Source organism: Drosophila hydei, unplaced genomic scaffold (assembly GCF_003285905.1).
Source record: "Drosophila hydei strain 15085-1641.00,03,60 unplaced genomic scaffold, DhydRS2 tig00000149-arrow-pilon, whole genome shotgun sequence".
In the NCBI taxonomy this organism is placed as follows: domain Eukaryota; kingdom Metazoa; phylum Arthropoda; class Insecta; order Diptera; family Drosophilidae; genus Drosophila; species Drosophila hydei.
The window spans coordinates 2,003,768-2,029,960 of record NW_022045678.1 but is presented as its reverse complement, the minus strand read 5'-3'; the positions used below and the strand labels follow the sequence as shown (position 1 = coordinate 2,029,960).

The 26,193-nt window shown below is 36.5% G+C and overlaps 4 protein-coding genes across 5 annotated transcripts; 3 read left to right on the top strand and 1 right to left on the bottom strand.

Annotated features, from left to right (window-relative positions):
* The first annotated feature begins 1,180 nt into the window (after positions 1-1,180).
* LOC111602236 lies at positions 1,181-16,846 on the top strand. 2 transcript variants are annotated; one of them, XM_023319221.2, is made up of 6 exons: positions 1,181-1,301; positions 12,600-13,046; positions 13,110-13,205; positions 14,594-15,003; positions 15,068-15,487; positions 15,541-16,846. In XM_023319221.2, the coding sequence occupies exons 2-6, from the start codon at positions 12,615-12,617 to the stop codon at positions 15,872-15,874; spliced, it is 1,692 nt and encodes a 563-aa protein (XP_023174989.2). In that variant the 5' UTR covers positions 1,181-1,301; positions 12,600-12,614; the 3' UTR covers positions 15,875-16,846. The 2 variants fall into 2 exon arrangements, with proteins under 2 accessions (XP_023174989.2, XP_023174990.2); XM_023319222.2 differs by lacking the exon at positions 1,181-1,301 and adding an exon at positions 9,469-9,834.
* A 942-nt stretch (positions 16,847-17,788) lies between these two features.
* Positions 17,789-23,310, bottom strand: LOC111602270 (interferon-related developmental regulator 2). Its single transcript, XM_023319265.2, has 5 exons — positions 22,386-23,310; positions 19,975-20,659; positions 19,667-19,910; positions 18,238-18,465; positions 17,789-18,166 (listed from the first exon to the last, which is right to left on the bottom strand). Exons 1-5 carry the CDS (start codon positions 22,417-22,419, stop codon positions 18,083-18,085), a joined length of 1,275 nt encoding a protein of 424 aa, XP_023175033.1. The 5' UTR covers positions 22,420-23,310; the 3' UTR covers positions 17,789-18,082.
* LOC111602271 lies at positions 18,572-19,596 on the top strand. Its single transcript, XM_023319266.2, has one exon. The coding sequence runs from the start codon at positions 18,658-18,660 to the stop codon at positions 19,516-19,518; it is 861 nt and encodes a 286-aa protein (XP_023175034.1). The 5' UTR covers positions 18,572-18,657; the 3' UTR covers positions 19,519-19,596.
* A 770-nt stretch (positions 23,311-24,080) lies between the features above and the next one.
* LOC111602230 (acyl-CoA-binding domain-containing protein 5) lies at positions 24,081-26,186 on the top strand. Its single transcript, XM_023319211.2, has 3 exons — positions 24,081-24,508; positions 24,694-25,713; positions 25,780-26,186. Exon 2 carries the CDS (start codon positions 24,712-24,714, stop codon positions 25,666-25,668), a length of 957 nt encoding a protein of 318 aa, XP_023174979.2. The 5' UTR covers positions 24,081-24,508; positions 24,694-24,711; the 3' UTR covers positions 25,669-25,713; positions 25,780-26,186.
* Positions 26,187-26,193: the final 7 nt, after the last annotated feature.

Genomic DNA, 26,193 nt, shown 5'->3' with positions numbered 1-26,193 from the left:
AAGCACAAATGAACAGCTTAATGAACCAGTGAAACTTCAACTGAACAAATCAGATAAAGCTCAGCCATGTCCGATTTGCTCAAAGATTTTTACGAATCGAGGAAGTCTTAAAAGGCATATTCGCATTCATTCTGGCGAGCGACCCTACTCCTGCATCTACTGCCAGAAAGCCTTCAATCAGAGCTGCAATCTGGACAAACATATGAGAGTTCACTCCGGCGAACGACCCTTCAAGTGCGTCCAATGCCCGAAGGCCTTCACACAGAGCAACCATCTAGCCAATCATATTCGCATTCATTCGCACTCATCTTCATGGACAGAGCTGGAGAAGCATAGCCATATCGAGCGACCCTACAAGTGCACCGAATGTGCAAAAGCTTTTACTAGTAAATGGTATCTACAGGAGCACATACGTGCCCATTCCGGGGAACGTTCCTTCAAATGTTGTCTGTGTCCAAAGACTTTTGCGAATCGCGGAGATCTTCAGCGGCACAATCGTGTTCATTCTGGAGAAAGGCCGTACAAGTGCTTACACTGTCCAAAAACGTTCACACAAAGTGTCAATCTGGAAAGGCACAACCGTGTCCATTCAGGTGACAGACCTTATCAGTGTCCACATTGCCATATGGCCTTCACGCAAAGCAGCCATTTAGTCAATCATATACGCACTCATTCGGGAGAACGTCCTTTTCAATGCTTAGATTGCATAAAGAGCTTTACCAGAAGAGAGTATCTAGAGAAACATAGTCGAATTCACTTACTGCAATAAGAAATCATTCCAAAAAAAATAAAAATACATTAATATATAATAAATAAATAAATCAAATTTATGTTAACTACAATTTGCATTTTTAAATTTTGCGCATCTATCGGAACTAATCGATTTTCAGCAGTGCAGTTTCTTTTGAGTTTTAACATGATAACGCGCTGTTAGTCTACTGTGAACCAGCAGCGTTACAGCACGTCACTGCAAAGTTAGCTGCGACTGAAAAGAGAATACAACATAAATCGGGAATACGAAAGAAGTCTTTAAAACAAATAAATAACAATGCAAAAAATGTGAAAAACGCAATTTAGAAACTAGCACACAGCTATTTTTCTAAAAATCCAATTGCAATAAAATAATAATAATAAAATTTCACAGCAAACTGTGACACTGGTATATAAATAAAATTATATACATACACAAACATACGTATGTGAGTGTGTGTGTGCGCGTGTGTATGTGTTTATATGTGCACTTTGTTTCCTGCTACATAATTCGTCAGCTGTCTCTTTTGTTTGGAATATATTTTTAACAGGTAAGTGGTAAATAGAATGCAGACTATCTTTATAAATGCGTATCAAATTGTTTTGGTCGCGTGCGACCCTGTGACTCAATCACAGTCTATGCAGGTGGGACAGCAGTACACAAATTCTTAGTCATGCTCATTGCAAAGCCTACATAAGTGTATTGTATTGACAATATTTGTTGTTTTTTTTTGCTTACCTGGCTTTCTGCAGTGTTCGCACTCTGTTGTTGGCGCCGTTTGGGTGCAAATGTACTCAATATGCACTCGTGCGCTACGTACATTCATCCGCAGTTATAACAGACTTCAACCCGTTTACGGACATTCATCCGCTATCATAACAGACTTAAAACTGCTTACAGTGATATTCTGTTAACATGCAAACGGTTATTGTAGATCATAAAAGAGATCTATGACAAACGTTGTTGAATTGTGTACTTAGAACGAATTATATTGCATTCAAAGTTGAAGTTAAAGTTTCTGATAACGAAGTAAATAAATGAAATGCCAAAAGGCTGCAACGCTTGGCTACGAAATTTGAATGCCAAACAAACCCCCTGTGGGTTTCGGTTTGTCAACGTTTATCTGTGTCCATGTGTGCATGTGTGTGTAGCAATGCGTTCATTCATTTCCAAATTAGCTTTTGCTCGCTCTTCTGTGAATTTATTGTTGTCATTTAGAGCGGCCTTCTCTGCATCGTAATTACTGTTCTGGCTGCTTGTTGCTTAGCGCTCGCTCCCTCTCGCCAACTGCGCAACTCTTTTCATTTGACTTCACGGCGAACTTTATCTATTTACATGCACCCAAATAACTGTTCGTACGTGCGTTTGTTTGTTCTAGGTGCGCGTGCACCGAGCCAAACGATTTTCGCTTATGACAAACAATAACAGCGAGGCAAGAACAAAAAGCTACTATATGTAGCTTTAATAGCTGTGCACAGATGTTGGGCAACGAGCTTAATTATATAGAAACTTGATCTTTAATAATAGGTTAAACTCCATAAAGCGTGCAGTTTTAGCAATGCATAAAATAATACTGAATATATTATTTTTCTTCGACTTTTGACAGTTTTAAAAGTTATTTAAATACTGAATAGTTAATAGCTGTAAACGTGAACTACATGCGCTATATTGTTACACAATATTTTCGCTAGGGCTTCATTACTGTTTCGCAAAAGTTAATTATAAGGTAATTTTCTGTCAAATTCACTTTCACTCGCGTAAATTAAGTGGAAATAGCAATCTTTTTTAAGGTCTTACATATTTTGTGTTTATTATGGGAATCACTTCTTGAGCCTGATAATTTTTTAAGTTCTTATACTCAAAACCATAAATACTTTATCTTTTCAAAAAATGACAATCAATAGATTAGTAAAGCTAAAAGGAATGTGAATCATATTTTTGTAAAGAAATGATTCACTTTTATAATATATTTTTCTAAGAGACCAACTGCAGTTGCTCATCTTAGAGATAGCTCACTGTATCTTTGGCACTCCATAGGAGTACATAGACAACGATATGCAGATGCTTTATTGCATATGGTTGCTTTATTGATATTTGCAGTTGAAATCTCTTCAAAGGAAAAGCCAAATAAAAATGATATGTACCATAGTATACTATAATGTTATCCTGATCAGTAGAATTGTCATGTTCCTAGTATAGCTATCTAAAAGCTTATTTCAAATATGCTCAGGCACTTCATTGATTACAATCTGAAATATCAAGTTTTACTGTAAATTGTATGCCAGACAACAACAGAAGCGTATCCTAGACTAAAATATATGTTTTATTTAAAATAATTTGCTTAAAATTAAAAAAATGTTCAAAGAGCAACAAATACTAAGTATAAGAAAATTTAATCTTATTTATTAGAAGCAAATTTTGGCTAAAGTTCAAATTATTGCGAACATATCTTATATAATAATATACATACACATATAAGAACAGCAATATTTAAAAAAACACATAGTCTAGTGAGAATAGATTTATTGATCAATTTATTAAAATATAACAAAGCCAGGCGAATTGTAAAGAGAAATTCAAGAGGCATCATAGATTTTTAGCAGATTAAAGAGTATAGAAAGATAGAAAATTAATAATAAATAAATATATATAGATATTGGTTCCCCTTTTAGTGAAATATTTTGTCTAAGAACTTAAAGATTTCACGGATTCGTAAATTTAGAAACTAATTAGGTTTTAAACACTGATCATTATAGTGTTCACCCTGCTTGAATTCAGCTCTTTCGAAACTTAAATATATTATTATACTATTTTTGTAATTTGACGAAATCTCGCACAGTCATCTATCTTATATGGAGGACGTTTTGCTGTAGTTTGTCAACAGTTCACAAACAATTTTCACTTTCCAATTGCGCGTCACACGCAATGCTCGCCAGACATCTCAATCACAGAGGCATTTCACTTAAATATGATTGAATCAGTTTAATTGATTACACACACACACATAAATACATGCACAGGGAAATATGTGTGTATGTGTATATAAACATGCTCAGCATGATTTGTTGTTTACGCTTATGATTTTGCTGCAACGCTTGCAATTTGCAATTTGAGGGCAGGTCAGTGCACAGAGTCTCTGCTGCGCTGGCAATAAGTGAGTCTGCGATATGAAAAGAAATAACAAAAATGAGGAACTGAAAAATGCTCGCACAATTAATTTATATGTACATTGCACGCGCCTCTCTTTGCGCTTCACAAGACGCCGACGACACGCGCTATTCAAATAGCACGCACCTGGTCCTGATACAAAAAAAAGAAAGAAAAATTGAATAGCTCGACTCCAGGCCCCGTGGATATGTAAATGTAACTCGCTCACTTATTTAGGCTGCCCTCTGCCGTATAAAATTACGTAGCTCGCTGATGCTTGTAGGCATCCACCCACACCATTTCCTTCTGCTAAAACGTAGGTATTGATTTTACGGCTTTTGCGCGTGGGCAAGCGTTACATATGAGATTTGGAGCATACTTATATGCACACATACATAGTGCATGGGATGCTACGAATGGGAATTAAATTACAAAAAAGGAGACTAACTAATAGTACTTCTTGACGTGAATCATGAGTTCAAATGACAATGAAATGGATCGATATCAGACCCTAAAAGAGATTCAACAAGACAATAATGAAAATACTTATTATTATAATAATTTCAAAAATATATTTTTATATGTATACAATAGTTGGTCAACAACAAACCAAATGTCCATAAACTTTTTACGTTTCAACTGAAACATTATTTTTATGAGAATCTGGTTTAGAAATCAAGCCTAAAGTATTGACAGCGATTGTACAAACTAGTTATCTTGATAGCTATATCCAATATTTCCAAGAATAATAATACTAAAAAAGCACAGACCTACGAAATATGAGTAATCAGTAAATGTACTTTACTCTACAAATCGAAAACGCTATTTCTTCTATTTGTCATATTCGGATTCGACAAGTCGCAAACCTTTGAACAGTATATCATAATTCTAGATTACTTAGCCAAATATTTTTGTAAAATATTCATATCGAATAGATTCCCAGCAAAATTGCTTCAAAAATAACTACAAAATATTCTTTCACTGTTATCGTAAACTATGTCAAGTGAAAGTATGCGATCCAACAAAATTCGGCTCATTTTGTAGACTCTAAAAATAGTTAAATAAAAAGTAATTCTTTTCTTTCTTAATAAATGTTAATATATGCACTAACTTGAAAGTATTAAAAGAAAGAATATCTTAAAATATATAATTGCTAAATTTCCCATAAGGGTTTTACATTAATTATTATTTTTATTTATTTTATTTATACATAAAGATCAGAATTGTCTATGAAATACTATTTTTCACTGATCTAAACTGCAGTTACAACTCTAAGTATTTTTAATTTAAGTAAATTGATTAATTTCAATAAGAAAGGGTATACAAACTTCTCTCTTCTAGCACATTGAATGCGTCAGCGAGCAAGTCGCGAACTTCTAGCCAAGTGCAAATATGTCTTTTGTTACCTTAGCACGATATTTGCCAACTTTTGCTTGTGTACATATAGCTAACATAATTCTCTTGCAGCTGACGTTAAGTTTTTGATAGCGAACACTGAAAATTAGTTGCGTAGCGCTCCTCCCCTTCATAAGAAACAGCGCACTCAATGAACCAACGCGTGAAACTTATCGAAGTATTGTGAGTACTTAAATGAAATTGAAATAATTCAATTCCTCAATAAATCGATTTGCATGAGTTCAAAGATAGTTAGATTGCATGAGTTCTACAGAAAATATCAATGATATACCGAGTTTCGAGGCCCCAACAATATTTTTCACAAAAAATGTTATTACTCGAATGTTCATTTTATCTTATAAGTGTGAAATCTATAATGTTAAATCCACACAGAGTTAAAGGGCTTGAAGTCAAACATGAGTTAACACTTTTAACGCTGTGAAATGTGTAAACGAATTTTAGTTTATTACAGCAAATATAAAGTGTAATTAAAGTAATTGCATTCTGCTCTTAAAGTATGGCGTGATTTCTTTTAACATTCATGTTAAAGTTAACAGTTGTATGTAAAGAGTTAGTAAGAGTTGGTAATTGACTAACTTAAAATGTTTAAGGTTTATAGTAATATTGTGTGTTATGTTAAAAGTAAACCCTCGCGGTTATGTTCTCAATAATTATACAATATATATTATATAAAAACTTTTATATGCATTATATAATAGATTCTCTGTTCTGAGTATAGCTTATGCGGCTCTTTGAAGGTTTTTGTTGTTGAATATTTTTACCAATCTTATCGATATTTTTATTGGCTTACTGAGTCAGCTAGGCAATATATTGATCAAAATATTGGAATAGCTTCGCTAACAATTTGTCATCTCTGCTAGCACAATTTCTAACAAAACAGTAAATCGGTTTATTTGTACTGATATTTTTATCATATGAATTCCAATCATCAAGTTTTAGGCAATCAACGTCAGAGGTTGCCTGGTTTATCAGTTCCCTTACATTAGACATATGTTCTCGCGTATAAGTGGGTGTACATAGGGTTGACCAAACTATTGATAAGGTTACGTACACTCGAAACTTAATATATTTAACAAAAAAATGAAAGGAAAAACGAAAAAGAACAAAATATGTGCTACGGATGGTAATAGACGTCATTTAGCGTTCCGTCAATTTGAGATTATTCCATCTGTTCGGCAATTTATTTGCATCTTCTTGACAGCCCAGTAAACACCTTTGTTTTGTTTACACCTGAGCTGTTCTTTTAATGAACACTAATAGCAGCTAACTGGCAATTAATTGATTCGCTGCGTGCATATTTCAAGTGTATCGGGAAAGCGTTTTTTAGGAACGTGTACGTAACTCAATTATTATATATTGAGGGTCTTCTGAGATCGTTGAAGATCTAGAAAAAATAAAAAGAGATATCTTATTCAAATATAGTAGGCAAGCCTAAGTAAACGAGAGTAAGATAAATAAAATAAGACAGGAAGATAAGAAAAGAGTGCCAGAGAGTGCATTAGAACTAGACCCTAACCAACGTTAAGGCTTATGAGCTTGTCAACAGAGCTTGCTGATAAAATATTAAATGTCAAATTAACTAAAAATAAAAGGTATATAACATATGTTATGAATTGAATATCAAATAGAAAGAAAAATAGTTTGAGACATTACTTACCTGTAATAATAATAAATGTCTAAATGAAAAAGTCATAGAGAGAAGCATGTGTATATTGAAATATATTAACATATTGGAGAACTTACATATATCGATACAGATCGCGACTTACATGCGACCGATCGCACTTATCGACTCACCTCTTAATATTGATAAGGACTGTGCTATTATAATACCATCAGGTATTATATACGTACATCTAAGCCGTCACCTTTTCAGTGTGTCTAAACATAATATATACATATATTCAATTAAAGCTTGAAACTCTTACGTAAATTCATGGGAATCACATATTAGAACGATATGTATTCGAAGTAAATGTTTTTAATTTTGTTAACCAGCTCTAAGAGTTATCAAAAGAATGAAGCTAATTAAGTTTACTGTAGGCATTAAGTTAAATTGGCAATTAATTAATTTTAATTGGAATCACGCTTAAAAACACTTTTTATATAGATACTTCAAATACTTCAAATGATTTTTCTGAAGTATCTACTGCCCAGACTTTGAACTCCCGCGGCTTTAAGCCGAAAGTCTGCCAACACTCTAGACTATATTTAGAGCTCAACTCTGACACGGGAATTCTAATTTGAATAGGAAATTACGTGTATGTGACACTCACGCCCCTTATTTAGGGTCGCACTTGTGGGCGTATTTGAGAACGCCCTTTGCACAAGCCTAGGCTTAGTTTAACTATAGTATATATTTATACATGTGTTTATTGACGAATTTCTATTGGTTGCGTGTTCTCACTGGCTCACAGCTTAAACAAATTTAATTATTAATTATTAATCGTTTTCGGTCGTGTACTATGAATTTTTAGAGTTGCGCTAATTTTGAAATGAAAGAAAAACAATTCACATTGAAGAAACGTGCGCACTTCGTGCGGTCGAAGTTGTGGTATCGTGACAAGATCCATATATATATATCTGTTTGCACTATCAGCATGTGTAAATATTGAACGGCTCTCACGATCGTACGTTCAACTATGGACCCTGAGCGTCACAACCCCTCTCAAGCTCAAAACCAGTCTAATGTAACTTAGCTGCAGGCACCACAAACTAGTTTTTGCTTTGATTGTTTTATTTTTCTCTCTTTTATTGACACTCTTTTACCTTATAGAGTTGAGATACAAACTCTGAAACATTAACAATAGTTGAAAGCAGTTGTTGGCTATATTTTATCAAAAATTTGAAGCAAAAAAAACATTTCTTCAGTATTTACAATGAAAAACTATTTAGTAACAATAAAAAGGCAGTGCTAGGCACTTTTAAATTATGAGCAGATGTTAATAATTATATAGCTATAGGCTATAAAAATATACTTTACACAATCGTTAAATTCTGATACAATTACAAATGGGTTAAACAGTTGTTAAATTAAAATTGTTGCTCGTGCTACCCTCCAGTTTCGCTATAACCGATAGCAATACAGAAATTTACTATATATTTGCATACTTTATATACATTTATATGCATGATAATTATACACAATTTTTGGCAATTATTTGCCATAATTTATTATTATGATGGCAAACGAAGCCTCAGTTTTAATTGCCGCCACTGCAAAGAAGAGAGCAAAAAAATGTATACATAGGCAGTTAGCTTTGTGGAGCCTTGTGTATGTATATGTGTAAAATTTGTTACGCCTGCTGATCCGACGCTTAAATTTATTTCAATTTTATTTGAACAGCCAAACGGTTTTTGTTTACAAAAACGACGCGCCTTTAATAAACGATGTGCGCATATGTATACATATATAAATATATATAGATACATATACACATACAAATATGTGTATTCACACATATGTGTATTCAACATTATTTAATTGTCTTTTAAACTATTGTGAAACATACTTTTTCACAGGAAAGAGCAAGAGCTGTTCTTTTACACTGCTTGCCATGACGTATACGCAGTGTGCTCCCTTGAGTGCACTGCTTGCAGACAAAGTAAATAACGATCTCTGCTAAAGTTAACGCAGTTAACAGTGCCAATTGGAGATGAGCACGTGTTAACAGAATGATAACAGTGTTAAAAATGCTTACGGCAAAAATACAAAAATGATTTATGATAGTTATTTGATAGTTAAAAAAACATTTTTTCAGCAAAAAAATCAAAAAAAAAGTTTATGAAAAGTAAAAAAATATATATTTTAAAAATATGTGCAATAAACAAATAAAAAATTTAAATCCCTATTAGTAAGTATATATGTATACTATAATCTTAAGAAAATAAGTTTTCATAGAAGGAAACTTAGAATACATAATAAATGATAACAAGCAAAGTAAAATAATTAACATTAATTTTAATGAGTCAACGTGAATCAGCATGATATATGTTATATATATATATATATCTATATAAAAATGCGCATCACCAGCGCGAATTGCTTTGCTGTTAACAGAGTGTTTGCTGTGAGACGCATAGCTGGAGAGATACTTTTGAGTTAACAGTCTGGATCGCAACAGGTTTTCTCTTATTGTGGTTTAGTATAGTCAGAGTCGGCGTCGCGTTACGATCGCTTCGGTGCGTTGGCACGCGTTATCTAACTATAGCAGCAGCAAAAACCGAATCAACAAGCAAACAAACTCATAAATACTATAGACAGTGTATAGAAAACATATATACATATACATAAAATATCAGAAATAATAAAAACAAAACTAGCTGTGGGTGTCTGTGTGTGTGTGCGCGCGCGCTATTTTCGACATTTGGTCTTCTTGTAATGTGAAAAGCCAGCTAAATAATAGACGCAACAGTCTAGTTAAAATGTCAGGGACGCTCAGGCGTCTCTATATATCGAGTATTCGAAGTATTATAATGATTTAGGCAACAATTGACACATGGTCAAAAATGCAATAATGGTGGGTGTTTCGGACTCTCTTTCCTCTTCTCTTTCTCTCTCTCTCTATTTCTGTTGTTCTCTATAGTTGCTTGCCACCCTGGTCTTATTATCATGTATGCCCTTTGGCCTCGCATTGGGGTCTATTTAACGAGCAATATATGTAAATATTTCCGGTCTAATAAGCAGCCTAGGCATAAGGTAGCGGCCCTTTATTACAGGGTATGCAGGTGCTAAAAAAAAGTATTTTGCAATTGAAACAGTTGCTTTGTCTTGCGTTCGTTTATCTTATCGCTAGTCAGCTATACTAAAGTTCCTCTAGAAAGCAAAAGGAAATATAAAAAAAAGAATTTCTAGTCATTTATAGAAACACATTCACAATTTTATTTATGGCAATGTTTGAAAGTGTTGCCAAATGCCGAAATGAAAATGAAAAACTTGAGGAAATTGTGTAAGGTTTTTGAATATTTCCTCTGTGATTGTAGCTGAGCTTTGGGCAAGAGTTGATATCGATAGTAGTAAAGTTGAAAAATGGAAATAGGTTAAGATCATAAATTATATTTATATATAAAAATCACATGACGTTGATTTATGAATTACTACAAAATGCAGTCTTATCTGAAACAAAATCATATGTTTAATCTTTCATACATATCTACAAAGATATATATATATATTGACATATATGACTTCTAGAAAGAGCCTCTCCAAATTCTGCAAGAAGCCTTTTTCAGAAGCTACTTCCCCTATGGCAAAAAAGGAAATTGTCGGCCATTAAACGTGCATTAACATTAGGTAAGACTTGTGACTGCCTACACACGTACTCTTCTAATAACGTCTTCTTATCAGTGAAAAGTAATAGAACGAGGCAAAGCGCAAGACGCAAAGCGAAAGAAACGCTCAAGCGTATCGCAAAAGCAATAACAATATAAACAATAATAATAATTACAATTACACTTAATTGAAATTAAACGCGTGACATGCTTAAGTCATCTGCGAATCGCTTCATGCTCAAGCTTAGCCCTTTTGCTGAGGCTTGCGATTCAGACACGTCTCATGCATTTCAATTGGCTAGCAGTGAAGAGGAACGAACTGAATTGATTGGTCAGTTGATTGTTTGTGGTTCTTTTGTTTGTTGCCAGTTGTCAATTTCAGTTGTGGCTGTCAACGAGACATTTATATCGATCCAATGTATCCATTTCCCTGTATATCTCTCTGCGCCTCTCTCTCTTTCTCTCTCGGTATATTTAGTTTGTTTGTACATATTTGTATGTTGATGGATGGGCCGGGGAAATCGTTGCAATGCTAATAATGCTAAGCCATAAGCAAGACACACTCTGCCTGGTTTTTGCAGCCCTAGTTGATGGATGTTATGCAGTCCGCGTTGTGACCCACAAGACTCATATACACTCACTTAAATTATTATCAAGAGGGGTGCTCAGCTTAATATAAGTTGCATATGATTGAACGTAGTGACAGATCTTTCTATGAAGATTGTTGAAATAGGAAATCTTAGAAGAACTTACATGGAATTTTTCATATCTTCAACTGTTTATTTATGTCAACTAAGCAGGCAGATGAAGGAATTTCTTTTAATCAATTTTAGCAAACAATAAAATTTATTCGACAAAAATATTTAAAAAGGTCAAATGAAACAAAACATGTTTAATTTAACTTTCGGCCATAGATGAATTATCGAAGTAGCTCAACCAGACAATTAAACAAGGTTGATAAGAGCTCAATTCCCAGGCTTGTCTATGAGTGTTGGCTATTGTCTTAGACGCAGGCCTTAGTTGCTGGAGCCATTCAAGACAATAGTTTTGATTGTTATTAACTGTAACATATACTTTACTCTAATAAATAACTACAAAAATATTTTATTTAAAAAATCTGTATTAATTAATTGAGCCTTTACTTTTAATAATTAAAAATTATTGAAATAATAAATATAAATTTTAGCGCGCTTGTTGCTTAGGTAAAATATATGAAATAATAAAAAGAATAATAAAAAATTCAATGCATACACACCATTCCATTAAACTATGTGTATAAATTAGCTAATCTAAGCCTTAAAACAGGAAGTTACCTCAGACCATATAGTTTATATATTTATACAGCTTTTATAGCTCTGCCTAATGATAACATTAACTAATAAACTCTTATGTACGTTTACTTACTTAATTTTGAATTTATCAGCTATGTTTCAAGCACGAAACTCATCTGAACAGATGTAAATATTAAAATATAAATTAATTATAAATAAAGCTACATAAAAACATAGCTAAGATTTCAACACGAAACTAAATTTATGAATTTACTTCAAAAACACAAAAATAATGTTCTATTTTTGCTAAAGTACATTTTTTATGCATTTGCCAACAATTTAAAAACATAAAAATTGTTCAAATTGTATAATTTTTTATTATACACAACATTTATGAGTTCGCATGCTAGTTTTAGCTGGAAAAACTGTTGGTTTGACGTTTGAATACCCCTAAGTCTGTGTCTATTTGCGTTGTTTCTACTACACAAATACAAAGAGCGAGAGAGAGAGAAAGATATATACAATATATATTTGCTTTGGTTTTTAGCGACCCCAGACGAGACCCAAATGTTTATTCAAATGACAAAAGGGTGTTTGACAATCTTATTGTTGCTGTTGTTCACTTGGTATTCTGTTTGTATCAGTATATTGGTTTTTCGTTTTTCAGCCTTGATCAATTATTAATTAACTTGTCAAATATTCAGTGTTGATATGTTGTTCCTCTTTCTGAATTCGATTTGCAGGTAATTTAATATAGAATGTTACCCAGCCTGCACACCTTGATGCGTTGTTCGAAGCGTGTGCTGCAGTCGCCGCTGGATGCAGTCAAGATGCACAGCTCTGGCCATAGTAAAGCGCCCGGCGGCGGCATGTATGGGCCCTTTACGCCGGCCAACGATCTGAGCTGCTCTGGCCGCGGTGATTGCGTCAATAACACCTGCGTCTGTGACATACGCTATGCCGGCGATGAGTGCGACTTCTTTAATTTGTCCTACTATGCGGGCATCTCCACCGTCTTCTATGTGGTGGCCCTGGTCTCGGTCATCCAGCTGCTCATCTGCATTGTCGCTGAGTATCAACGGCTCAAGCAGCCGTCGATTCTACGCGCTTGCCGCATAACCACTCAAAAGTTGCTCTACTTTATGGTCTTTGTGGCTTCCTCGCTGCGCGGCGCCTACTTTACCACACCTGTAAGTGAAGCAATCAATTATAATTTATATTGAATTATCTAATGAATTTCTTTCTGTGCACAGCTGGATCTGCAGCCCCAGTGGGCAGTCACCCTGATGTCCGCTTATTATCCGCTGCTGATGACCTGCGCCTCTCTCATCGTCTGCATGTGGGCCGAGGTGAGTCAACAGGGATTAGCAATGAGTTGATGATGCGATCGAATACAATTGAGATAAACGATTGATGAAAATGAAGAAAAATCAATGTTATTTAATAACAGAGTAATATAAATATTTATATAAACGTTGATTTCCAAGTAAAATAAGGCTAGACTTGTTTAAAAGTTTCCTAAAAACTTTTTTAAATATTTTTAATATTAACTAAATAACTGAATATGCAGTCAAAATTATAGTTAAGTTCACAAAACTCACAAAGTATTTTTTAAATGAAATGTATATCGACTTTTTCCAAATAGTATAGAATTTGTAACTCTGAATGTTGTATCTAAACAGAAAACTACGTTTCACGTTTGTATTCATCCAAAACTGGATTCAAATTCAGAATTATTCACTTTTATGCACATTTCAGTTAAGGAAACCGCCAAGCAATTATTCAATGGCATTTAAAATATGCAAAGCTGAGTTTAATATATGCAGTTTTTTTAGATTCTAATTGTGAGAGTATTTAAATGAGATTTATAAATAAATATGTACTCACAGTATCCACATTTTTCACGCGCGCCTTTAGTAACAGTCTCAGATATTTATTTATTGTGAGATCTTATACAGACTAAGCAAGTATAGAAGTCCAAGTAACATATATATAGTCTTATACTCACCTTCCAAGTTCAATAGCGCTCTGAAATTTTAATTGTCTTAATAGCAACTAATTAGATAAGAAGTAAATTATACAGAAGCTTAACGGTCGTTTATATAGACGTATGTAGAACTGGCCAGCGAACTAGACCATAATCTTAGCGTCAATAGGTACATTGATAACCAACATTTGAGATATAGTCTACAAAGATAGTCGAAAAAACATGCAAGAGAATAGAAGAGCTTTTGTATTAGCAAATGTTCTCTCGACTCTATAGAATTCTTATCTTGAATTATTTAACTATGAATATCAAGAGTGGAGTGAGAAAATGTAAAGCTATCATGTGAGTATTGTTTACCCAAGTCGATCCAATCTTATCTGAATTTGGGAGACAAAGCTTCAATGTTGGAGGAGAATGGAAACAGCTCTCGCACAACAGCAAAACTCGTGTAGTTTGCCATCTAGAATCTCAAGTGCAACAATTATTTAAGTGCTAGCGTACTCAATTTTTTTCCTATACCCAATTACTATTGTTTTTTCAATGCTTCGCCATATCGCAATGATAGGCAACCACAATTTATCGCGACCATTAATTAAACTTAGGTGGGAACGTTTGAAAGTCGCGTACGTGCGCACTCGCCAGCTTATTTACCATGTCTAGAAAGACGTGGTGAATAAGTAGGAATATATATATATATATATATATATACATATATAAGAAATAATTATTTTTCTTTCATGCACTTTTTAGATATTCCACTTGCGCGATATACGTTGGGAGAAGTCGCAGTTTCTGTCGAAGAGCTTCCTAGGCTTTGTCGCATTCAACTTCTTCCTTTACAGCCTATTTGGCATTGAAGTATTCAGCTCACTGATAAATTCGGAGCGTCGTGATTATGCGCACATCTTCAATGGCTGTTATGCTGTGCTCCTGCTCATTGTCGTTATCTTCTTTCTGATTTATGGCGTGGAGGTATTCTTCAAACTACGCGGCGGTTTTGTCTACGACCAGACGGGCAAAATACTTGGACCCAGCGAGGCTATCGTGAATGCCTCGCAGCTGCATCAGTCGCGTTTCGGACTGCTCAGCCAGGCCATAATGCTGATTGTGATTGTTGGCTTTCTTACCTCCGAAACACTTGGTGACTTATGGAAGGGCAAGTAAGTTATGCAATTCAAATGTATACTGATCATAGCTCTAATATCTGTATATCTTCTGGAATAGAGTGCCGGTCAATTCGCGCAACTGGTATGATATCATCTTTCGTATTGCCGAAATAGGGGTTGCGTTGTGGTTTCCTTGCTGCCTGTGGAACTCTATGGCACCCGAACAGCTCTGGATATTGAACCCGCGTAAGCTTTTGTCCCGTCAAATCGATCCATCGATACCCACACTCGATGCTGACAGCAATAAACTGTCGCCCGAAGAGGGACAGACATTCCTGAGCAAAAAGGATTGCTGGATATGCTATGACAGCGATAAGCCGGAACCCCTCATTCAGCCTTGTCGCTGCACCGGCGATGTCAGCTCTGTGCATCATGAGTGCCTTAAACGCTGGCTAGTCGAGAGTTGTGGCAGCAACAACGAAGCACAGCTGGCGTGCAAAGTTTGCTCGCATCCCTACGAAATTGAGAAATCCAAAAAGTAAGCGAAATACACTCCACGTCTTACTATTTCTAACACTCTCCAACTTGCAGACTCGAGTGGGACAAGGGATTTACCATACAACATTGGATGAAGACCGTCATATTGATAACGCTGATGTGTGTGACCGGTGCCACAGCCTGGGCCATTATACAAATGTATGTGGATCCGTTGGTGCGTGTCCTAACCGTTGGTGTTGCTGTGCTCATTGGATATGTGTGTGTCAAGTGTCTGGGCGAGAATACAGTGGTGGCCTACCAACGGGCCAAGGTTAGCTCCATTAACATTGTGACTAGTTCAGAGATGGAGAAGCTTCATACCATATGCGAGGATGTCAGTACAGCTAGCACCTCAGCGGCAGCTGCAGCATCACAGGCCGCCTCCTAAAACAAACAGGAGTTAAAATCTATGTTATAAGGAAACCTCTGACCCGTACACAAATGCAAATACGGAGTATACATATTTATATAAATATATATCACATTCAGACAGACGAGAGACACGACACGAACGATATAGTTTTTTAGATTTAGCGCCCGTTTTGCACACATTTTTGCTCAAGGCCCCCTCCAAAAAATTCTTCCCCGCAAACTGTGTACATAGGTTTTAAGTCATTTAGTGTGTAGGAAAATGGTTCGAAACAACAAAAACAAAAAAACGAGTCAATTTTGTCTCTCAAAGTAGCACGCATTATTCCAGGCGGTACATGTATTAAAACAAAACAAAAAAACAAGCCAAATATTATATAATCTGTGTACCACATACATAAGCCAGTATCAATTATCTTACACAAATTACGGAGAACGTTTTGAGATTATGATTACAATAACACACACACGTTGCCAAGTAGTTGGAGATGTTTTTTCATTTTATAAAAAGAAAAATTATAAACGAGTAGAGTTAACAAAGGCACCAGTCAATGTCAGTCTAGCTGAGCATGTTTGTAGTTTGTAGCATATATATTTATATATATATAAAAACGTTAAGATCTTAAATTGTGAGCGTATGTAACGCGTACGTCTCTCCATACAGCACAGCTAAGTTTATTTGGCGAATATTAATTTAGGAACACATACACAAACAACATACATATACATATTATACTTGTATTTTTTTACTTTTTTTTCGTGTAATTTGTATTCAATGCGAATACTGTTCGCAGTACCCCTTAAGCCTATACTTAACGAACCTAATTTATAAACAATTTATTCAATTATTTATATAAACCCAAAAACCGCGCCCACATTTGAATTGTGTTATTCAAAGCATATTTTGCTACACAAACATAGTATCCACAAATTCAACACAACATATTTACACATTAAGCTAACATACATTTTTGTGATAAACCAGTTAAAATATAAATTAAATCTTTATATCAAATAAAACGCATATTTTATTTTGTTGTATCTTCGTATAGCTTTATAAGGAGAACAAAAATATTTTTCAGTTTCCCAAGCACGCTCAAGTGGCAAGTGTAAGGTTGCTGCTAACGTATAGACTTCAAATGGATCTGTTAATGTATTGCAGAAGCTGTTAGTCTTTAAATACAGCTCAAGTAAACGATGTACAGCAAGGGCATCTGTTAATCGATAGATCCAGGTCAGAGAGATGGCGCACTGTAAAATCAACTGTTAAGCTGCAACTGTTTGTAGCTCATATAAAATGAGGTCTTCAGAGATGTTGAAAGTTATACGTAGCTCTGGCTTTTGTTAACAGGGGCAAGGGGCACTCCGAAGGTTATGCGCTGCTATCAATGGTGTCATGGTGTCCATGTCAAATGCGACCAGTACCTACAACTGTAATTCATATAAAAGGTGGTTTGCAGAGATGGTATAAGTTAAGCATGATTGCTGTTAAGGAGCTCTGTAGAAGCGGAACTGTCATTTGCTGTCAGGGTCACCAGAACTTTCTCTAAGTTCATCTAAAAGCAATGAACCTGCAAAATTTGGTTTCCAATTAAAAAGTCTTCGCATGTGTGTTTCCTTTAAGTCTAGGGTTATACATTTATTTTACACGGTTTACCTATAAAATGTATAATTATTTTGTGTGTACAGAATATGCTTACATAATATGCATAATTAGAGACAAGTCGAGCGTTGACATACTTTTAACTATTGTATACAATCGTAATGTACTGTATATGTAAATACATTTGAAAATGAACAACGTAAAAGTTCCATGTCATATAAATGGGAAAAAATGTAAACTGAACTAAAATTCACACAGTCCTTCAAGCTGGCAACAATTCAATGCCAAAAATTCAATTTAAAGATCACATTACTAGCTATTATTTTATATGCACTATTTATGGTAAATGAACTAAAATCTATAAGCTAAATATCTTTTATTCTGTTGATTGCCAACAACTATATGAATTTAGTCACGAAATATAACTTGGCCGTAATTGGCATAATTTGAAGCGACTGATGCTTTGTTTGTTAGTATGCTAAGCCGTCTTATCAACTACGTGAAACAATTCAACTAATGGGAGGCGAGAGTCCTGGGTCGGCTAATGATGAGTGCTTGTGCCTATATTTTTATAGATATATGTTGCTAGATGAGTTGCTGGAGACTGGGCAGCGTAGGATGTGCTCATTGAACGACAGCCGAGCGCTTGTCACGGTTTTTTCCACGCGTTATGGAACGTGCCTTGAATGCTGCGGCATTCACCAGATGCTGCAACGAGATAAAAGAATACATATATTAATTATAGCAAATCAGGACATATATTATTTATTTATACTTACACGCTCCAGCTTGGACTGCTTGACTTTGGCATTGCCATTGATGCCCACATTATTGGGACGCGGGCCCAGTTGGAAAATATCGCGTATGAATTCGTTCTCCTGCAGCTGAGAGGTCATGCCAGGACCCATAACGGCGCACAGGGATGAGTACTGATGATGTATGGACCAAGCATCTAAGGTGAGAGCATCATGTCCGAAGCGTATATTGATCTCAGGTGAAATATCCTCCTGCAAAATTACAAATAACAATTTTAGTAAGCATCGAGAGAAATTTCAGTCGAAAAAGTTTAGATTTTAGAATATTTCCCTTCACACTAAACCTATCTTTACTTTTTCTTAACGAACACAAAATTAAATAATAAAAAAAAAAAAAGGTTAAAAACATTTGAAAAAATCTACTTCTTTTAGGCCTTCTAAATAATGCTTTCCACATATCAGCATGACTATGTACCGCCAAATACAAAGCGGTATGAGTTTATGAGCCACCTAAAGACCCACGATGGCCTTGGCGGCGAAAAAATTGTGGAATGTGAGTGTATAGAGGATGACAAGATTAAGGCGCATCCAGATGCAGTCAAGAACTGCGCGGGCGTTGAATGGACGGGCGTAGCGCCAATGGGGCGGTTGGTAGATCCACGTTTGATACCAACTGAATTGCCGCAGGATCAGATCGACCAAATGGCAATGTCACCGGAGTCCGATTGCATGAAGCTGCAGCCGAATCGGTTCCTAAAAATCTTACGCAACGTCTACCCAGATTTGTATGAGCGCCTTAAGTTAATGCCAAAAGAAGAATTGAGTCGAAGAATAGACTCGAATCGCATGTATACGACCTATCAAATCGACTATTGCGATGTTAACGAGTATCCTGAGGGTATTTACGATAGTTTGAAACCAAAAGACGAGGTATCCAAAATAAAGTCTGATAAGCTGATGGCGAATAAGGCGCCGTGCTCCGAGTTCCGTTCGGATGTGGTGAAGCAGTTAGAGCGAGAAAATTCCACCGGCTATGAAGTGAAAGCCGATGAGTGTGAGCAGGCGTATAAGCCATTCCAGGCAACTTTCTCAGACTCCTCGCGATTTGTGAACTCTGGTAATAACTCGCATTGGAAGACGGCGTCCAGCACATTCAGCAAGGCGCCGAACTTTACGGAATATATGGACTCCATCAGTCGCAATGGTTGCATTATAATGCGAAACAAACTGCACGACCACTCCAAATGCTTGGCGAAACATTGTAGGCACGAGATTCGGTTCAACTGCACCGACATGAAGCCTTGATCTTGCCAATACTTCGTTCCTTTCATTCTACGTATGCACGTGTAATCTTTCTCTACTCTCCCTTCATATGTACAAGTTTAAAGTGTCCAATTAAACTTCAAATTTGAAAGTGAAAGAATAGTATTGTCCTTTAGGCAGTTTGCATTACCTCCAAATAGCGCAGCACATCTCGGAAGGTGGCACGCTGAGCCTTGCGATCACGCTTAGCACGATATTTGTGCGAATCGGTGGCAAGTTGTTTGACAGCGTCGCATAGCTCGCCGATGTCGTCCTCCAGGAAGTTCTCATCATGTGCACGACCCGATTCCAGAATCAAAGCTATGGTCTCGCCAGCAGCCATTCGAACATCCAGATGCGGTGATTGCAGTAGACCCAAAAACTTTTTGATAGAGCTGCAAGGGCAATCATGAGTCATCAGTTATTAACTACTAATTAGAAATCTTTTTATTAACTTACGGAAATTTATGCTGTCCGGTGGTCATCAAGGAAACAAAATCGCCAGAGGGCACGAGTGTCAACAGCAAGCCCCATGCAGACAGAGCCTCGGCATGTAGAGTGCCTGCTTCGGCAGTGACAGAAACTGGTGTCTTATCGTCGCCGCGCAAGTAGCTGCCGGCAAAGATGGACTCGAAGAACTGCATCAACTGGACCAGTTCGCCGATATCCTCGCAGTCCAAAAAGTTGAGCAGACCCAAGGCTGTGCAGCACTTGGCACGTGCATCATAATTAACAGACTTGTCCTGTACGGTTGTCAAAAGGAACTGATTCATCGCCTTCGACATGCCCTCCTCGCCGCCCAATTGCAGCACCAGGAGCGGGGCCAAACGTGCGCCCCACACCTGCTCCTGGCCCTTGCCCCTGCGCACGCTCTTCTCCACAAAGTCCATAAGCGTCATTTTGCGATCCTCAACAAAATCGGGCATATAACGATGCATAAGCAGCTCGCAGATGGACTGCAGGGCTTGAATGCGTGTCTGTGCCGATTTCTCAGTAGCCTGCTCAAGGGCCTTTTCGAATTTTTCCTCGAAGCGTTCATTGGCTAGGTCCTCTGCAGCCTCTGAAGAGGCAGCCTCCGAGACGTGCGAATAAACGCTTACATTGTCAAAGGACTCGTCCTCTGAGTTCGAGTCGTTGGCGCGGGCTGCAGATTGAAAATGAGCATGAGTAAAAGAAGAGTTGCATTAAATTGCTGCTCAAACAAGGTAAAGCAAAATGTAATGGCTACTGGTTGGGCTATTTGGGTTAACATAACATAAATTCAGTCTGAATAGAGCCACCTAAAACTGTAAGATTTCTTGATTGGTAGAATTCCATTGATGTACGCTGTTAGTGTAGCTTAACATAACATAAATGATACTTAACATTATAGCCAAAAATGTTTTAAACTGTTAATGTCAATTTATATAACATAAAATCATATTTATATGACAATGGAAGTCAAACTGTAAAATGACGGCATTCACTGTTAAGCTTGCATATTGCTACTCAAACTGTTAACACATTCATTGCTTGTGAAATGATTCAGACTGAAATACACACATATACCAACATATGTATGTGATTGCACACAAATGAATATTATAATTTTCCCCTAGCAGCGATTATTTTAGGTACGTGTATGTGTGGGTGTGTTATAAATAAAGTTGTATGTGTATATATTTTATATACGTAATTCGTAAAACAAAAGTAATTGAATGTCGATTCGCATTTCTTTTTTGTTTTTAGGGCAATTGTGTGACCTTCATGTGAAAATGTTGTGCAACAAGTTTTAGTGTTTGTTGTTGCTCAACTTTCTATGCACACCGAAACACACACACACACACATTCTAACAATTTTCATTTACCACCTGGCTATTGAATGAGGACAAGGTAGTTTCCGGCATTGAGTTTTCATTCACTCATTGTAGCAGGTTTACACATACTCACGAACAATGTATATATGAATATACATATATTGCCAACATTATTGCTTATTTTCTAATCACAGCAACAACTGAAAACAGCTGTTGGAAAACCCAAACTTTGATTTGAAAGTTGTTTGGTGAGTTTGATTGTAGAGTTTTGATTGAAACTTGATAAATTTCATAATTTAAAACCCTTTATTAAATGGTAAATGCTATGAAAAGCTTTCAAACTCTAAAATATTTAATAGATATTCTAAATAGCAATTTGAGATACACAGTGATGTGCTCACATATGATTACATGCAGAATTGCTAAGAAATACAGGAAAATAAATAAATACACACTCACATATGTATACAAGACTGTGTGTTTCTTTGTGTATTTCTTGATAAGCTGGCATTGAACGTTCACACTTACATTGTGTGAACATACCCTGAACTTGTTACAAAGTATGGCATATTCAACACAATTGAAATGAAAACAAAATCTAAAGCTATAGAAATATATAAATAGGTGTAAAGGAATTTTAGCTGTTACGTCTAGATATCTACTGAATTATGCCGAACAACAACTATACATATTTCCTGTTTTCCAAATTTCCCTCACAGGGTATTTCAATAGTCCAATATACATAACAGTTAAATTTTTGTATTTTTTCTTTTGCTTGATTCACCAGCTGAGCGCGTGCAAAGCTTTTTTGCTTTTGCCAGCGCAGCAACAATATACTTATTTCGATGATTGCCAAACAGGTTGGAGACGAAAGCTCTCGAAGCCAATGAAATGTATATTTCATGCTATTAAAACATGGCATGTGCATGAGTAATGTGTGCCAGAAAGTAGTGTGCAAACGGCCAACATACAAATTTTCTATTGGTAGCAATTTTAAAAAGTAGCTAAAGTTCACAATACTTTTCCCACCCTTTCCCAGAGCAATGTCTATTGCTTTGTTTCTTTGTGACTCACCTTTGCCTGCTGCTTTCTTATTGCGTCGCGACATATTGATGCTGTTGTTGCTGTTGCTTTGTTCGATATAACCACGAATTTTGTGTTTGGTTTTGCTTTGGCTCTTCTTTACTACGATCGTTGTTCTACTCACCAAACACGAGCCGCGATGGACAGTGTCCTTTTAACGCGCGAGCGAGATTGAGAGAGTCTACACAAAAAAGTCTACACACACGCGTTTGGCGGCAACTATTGGCGGCACTTGCACGTGTTCTCTGCTTTTATTGATTTTCTATGCGTTGGGCGTTCAGGAATTTAGGTTAGAATTTTCTGCGATTTGATAAAGGGAGTTCTTTTGCTTTTATTTGCTTTGCTTAAATTCCAAAACTTTTAATCAAGATGCAGCTATGCAAAAGCTTTTATGTTTCCAATATTGTCTTTGTTGCTGCGCCTGCTGTTGAATTTTGTTGCACAACACGCGTTTGGAAATGTTGAGAACTTTTACTGAACTGAATGTTGTAGATTTAAACGCGCGTTTTATATTTATATGCTGCTGCTGCTGCTGTTGGTGCTTCTGATTATAAAAATGTTGGTCGTTGCTTTGTGGTGACACAAATTTCATGTTTAATTGCAATTGAATTTGCTTTGCGACTTCCTTGGCCTTGAGACTGACTGCGTCTGACGTCGACAGCGCCGCCTTTTCCGAGGGTGTTAATCGAGTTGTGAAATTGTTTGCTGCACCGTTTGTGGCTACGTTTGGTATTAACTGTTGTTTTCAATATGCACGCATGCACAGCTTTAGCTTTGATTATTGCAGCTTTTGCCAAAAGCTCTACGTCGTAGGTGAGTTGTTAAAATAATGCAAATAATTAAGCACTTTTCGTATTGCTGAAGTTGACGAAATTATAATGACACATTCGAAACAGTGTTGAGAACTGATCTAAGCTAATAAGTTATCGAATTTTTAAGATTACACAACCTTGCGTTCGCACACCTGCGCACACTGTGTCAAAATTAAAAAATACATCCCATTCATTAGAATTAAACTAAATGTCTCAAAATAACATGATTAAAATCTGCAGTAGGTTTTCTAACTCGATTTTGAATATATTGTAACTGAAAATAATTATATTTTATTTTAAATAATGTACACATAAACTCAGTGTTGATATTTGAGAATATCGAATCAGCTGTTTGACAAAAAGGGGCGCGAGCAGTAAATATGATTTAATTATAAATAATCAACCAACGACTTTTTATCATATACTAAAAATAAAACAAATTAACTACTTATTCTTTGAATTAAAGAATATGCTTTGTTATCGATAATAAATTAAAAATAAATGCAGATAACAAAATCATCTAAAGGCCTAATTATATTGAAGCCTTCTTCATAGACTTTTCTTTCTTAAAATGCAAAAACACATTAATATACTAACGAACGTCAAAAAATATTAAATTTATTTTTATATGATTCTGTGGCTATTTTTTTTACCTAAATTACGTGTTATCTGTAAATCTGTAAATCAAACACTGATCAATAAGCAGATCACTTAAGCAGATGATTAGGCATTTGGTGACCAACTTATATATTTTTATACTCTACTCTCAATCATATGATTGCAGAGCTCAAGTCTATTGTATATAGTGCTGGAGCACCCAGTATTTGGCATCGATACCGACAAATACAATTTCAATAAGTATCGCAACTTTCAATAGATATCGATATGTGGTCCCACACACACAATCATTTCCATAGTATGTTTATTTTTATTGCAAAACGCATTTAAAAACAAGTAGTAGGTAGGCAGCAAACCGTCGGTTGCTGCTTTATTGTTCGCATAAACAAATCGCACTTCATGCTGATAAGTAGTCCATTATCAAAAATGCTCGTTTGCTACAAACAATAACAGCAGCAATAATAATATACTGCATTGAACTTCGAATCTACAGAACACGAACTTTGTCACTTCTACTCACTCACTCACACACGCACATACGTATGCAGTTGAAAGAGTCCGTCGATGTGGATGTGAATCAATAACAAAATTCCAGTAGCAGCGACAACAACAACAGCAATATCACAATCTGTTAGATATTTACAGCGTCAATTTTGGGTGTCTGCACTTGCACAAGTTAATTAGGTAATTTGTAAGCTGCTTGCGACAGCATCAGCGCCATTCACCAGCGTGTCTAGAAAATGTTCAATTCAAACAGCTCGCTAAGCGGGGACCTACGAGCGGCAGAAGCGATTATCGCTGAACCTTAGCCGCTGTTTCTGTATCTAATCTATAATTTATGACTAGCTGAATTACAATTTCCATTGCAGCAATTTGTTCAGTTAACCATGGCCAGCATTGAGGAACGTTTCCAGGCGGCTGTCAACGTGATCAAAGGACTACCTAAGAATGGACCCTATCAGCCCAGCATGAGCATGATGCTCAAGTTTTATGGACTATTTAAGCAGGCATCGGAGGGCAATTGCTCGCCCAAGAAGCCGGCCTTCTGGGATGTGGTGGGTCGTGCAAAATGGGATGCTTGGAACAGCAATCGACATTTGAGCAAAGAACAGGCGATGCAGCGCTATGTAGAGAGCCTGCAGGAAATTATTGAAACCATGTCGTTTACGGAGAATGTGCAAAACTTTGTGGGCAGCCTCGACGGCCTAAGCAACATCAACTTAGACGAACTGGAGCTGGTATCGCCTGGCATGCGTGAACTAGCCGAATCGCATCCCAATTCACCGTTTCATTCACGCACAAACAGTCCACAGCATGGCAACAGTTCAAATGGAATTGATGTTGAGGATACTCCCATTGCTGCCTCGTCCACAGAGACCTTAACCAATGGCCACGCAAGTCCACTGACCAATGGGTTTACAAGCACCAAAGCAAGCAATGGCTACTCAATGCACGACTCTAGCAGCAATAACAATTACACAAATAACAGTAGCGTGGCCATTGTAGAGCCATCCGATGATGAATACGATGATCCCTATGAAACGATGCTGCCCCAAGAACTTACACAAGCTATCACGCACAATACGGATCTGCTGCGGCAAATCCAAAACACAGTGACAAGCATGAACAGCGATATGGCTGCAGTGCAGCAGCGAGTGCGCAGCATGGAGCAATCATTGCTGGATCTGCGCAATGCACAAAAGTTACAGGCAAAGAATGGGCGACAGCAGCAGCCCGCTTGGTGGCCATTCAAGGATATATCGCCAATATGGTTTGCAGTGTTGGTGCTGTGGCCTTTTGTGGTTCGACGGTTGGCGCGACTGGTAGAGAGCAAGCGCCGCTGACGGCGCAAACCATTAGACTAGCTAAATTGGTATGGTAGTTAAATTGTAAGTACTCCTAGTATTTACTTAACTCTCTACTGTTATTGACTAAGATCCTTTAATCGCTTGCAGATACTCGCGGTTATGGGCACGAGCTTTGTGTGGCTTGATTTTATTCTCGAATGCTTTGCACTTCTTGTACAGAGTTGGCCTTGTATTAGTTTCTTAAGGTTTATCCAGTTGCAATATGTATATTTTATATATTATAGTATGTGTTAGTCGCAAACGAGACACAAACATCTAAGCTATTAGTGGCACATTCCCCCCTATCCCATCAACATTTATTTTAGTTATTAAGTCAAAAGCTTTTTGTTCATTTTGCCCAGGCTGGGCGCGCTTTTGCCTTGGCCCATAGCGCTGCCTCTTCTTTTTGTTCATAGACTGTGGCAAATGGTTGTAAAAAACAGAAAAAAAACCATTTAATTTGTTGCTAATTATAATTTTTGTAATAAAATCATGTAAAATGCTGATTATCACAATTTACGG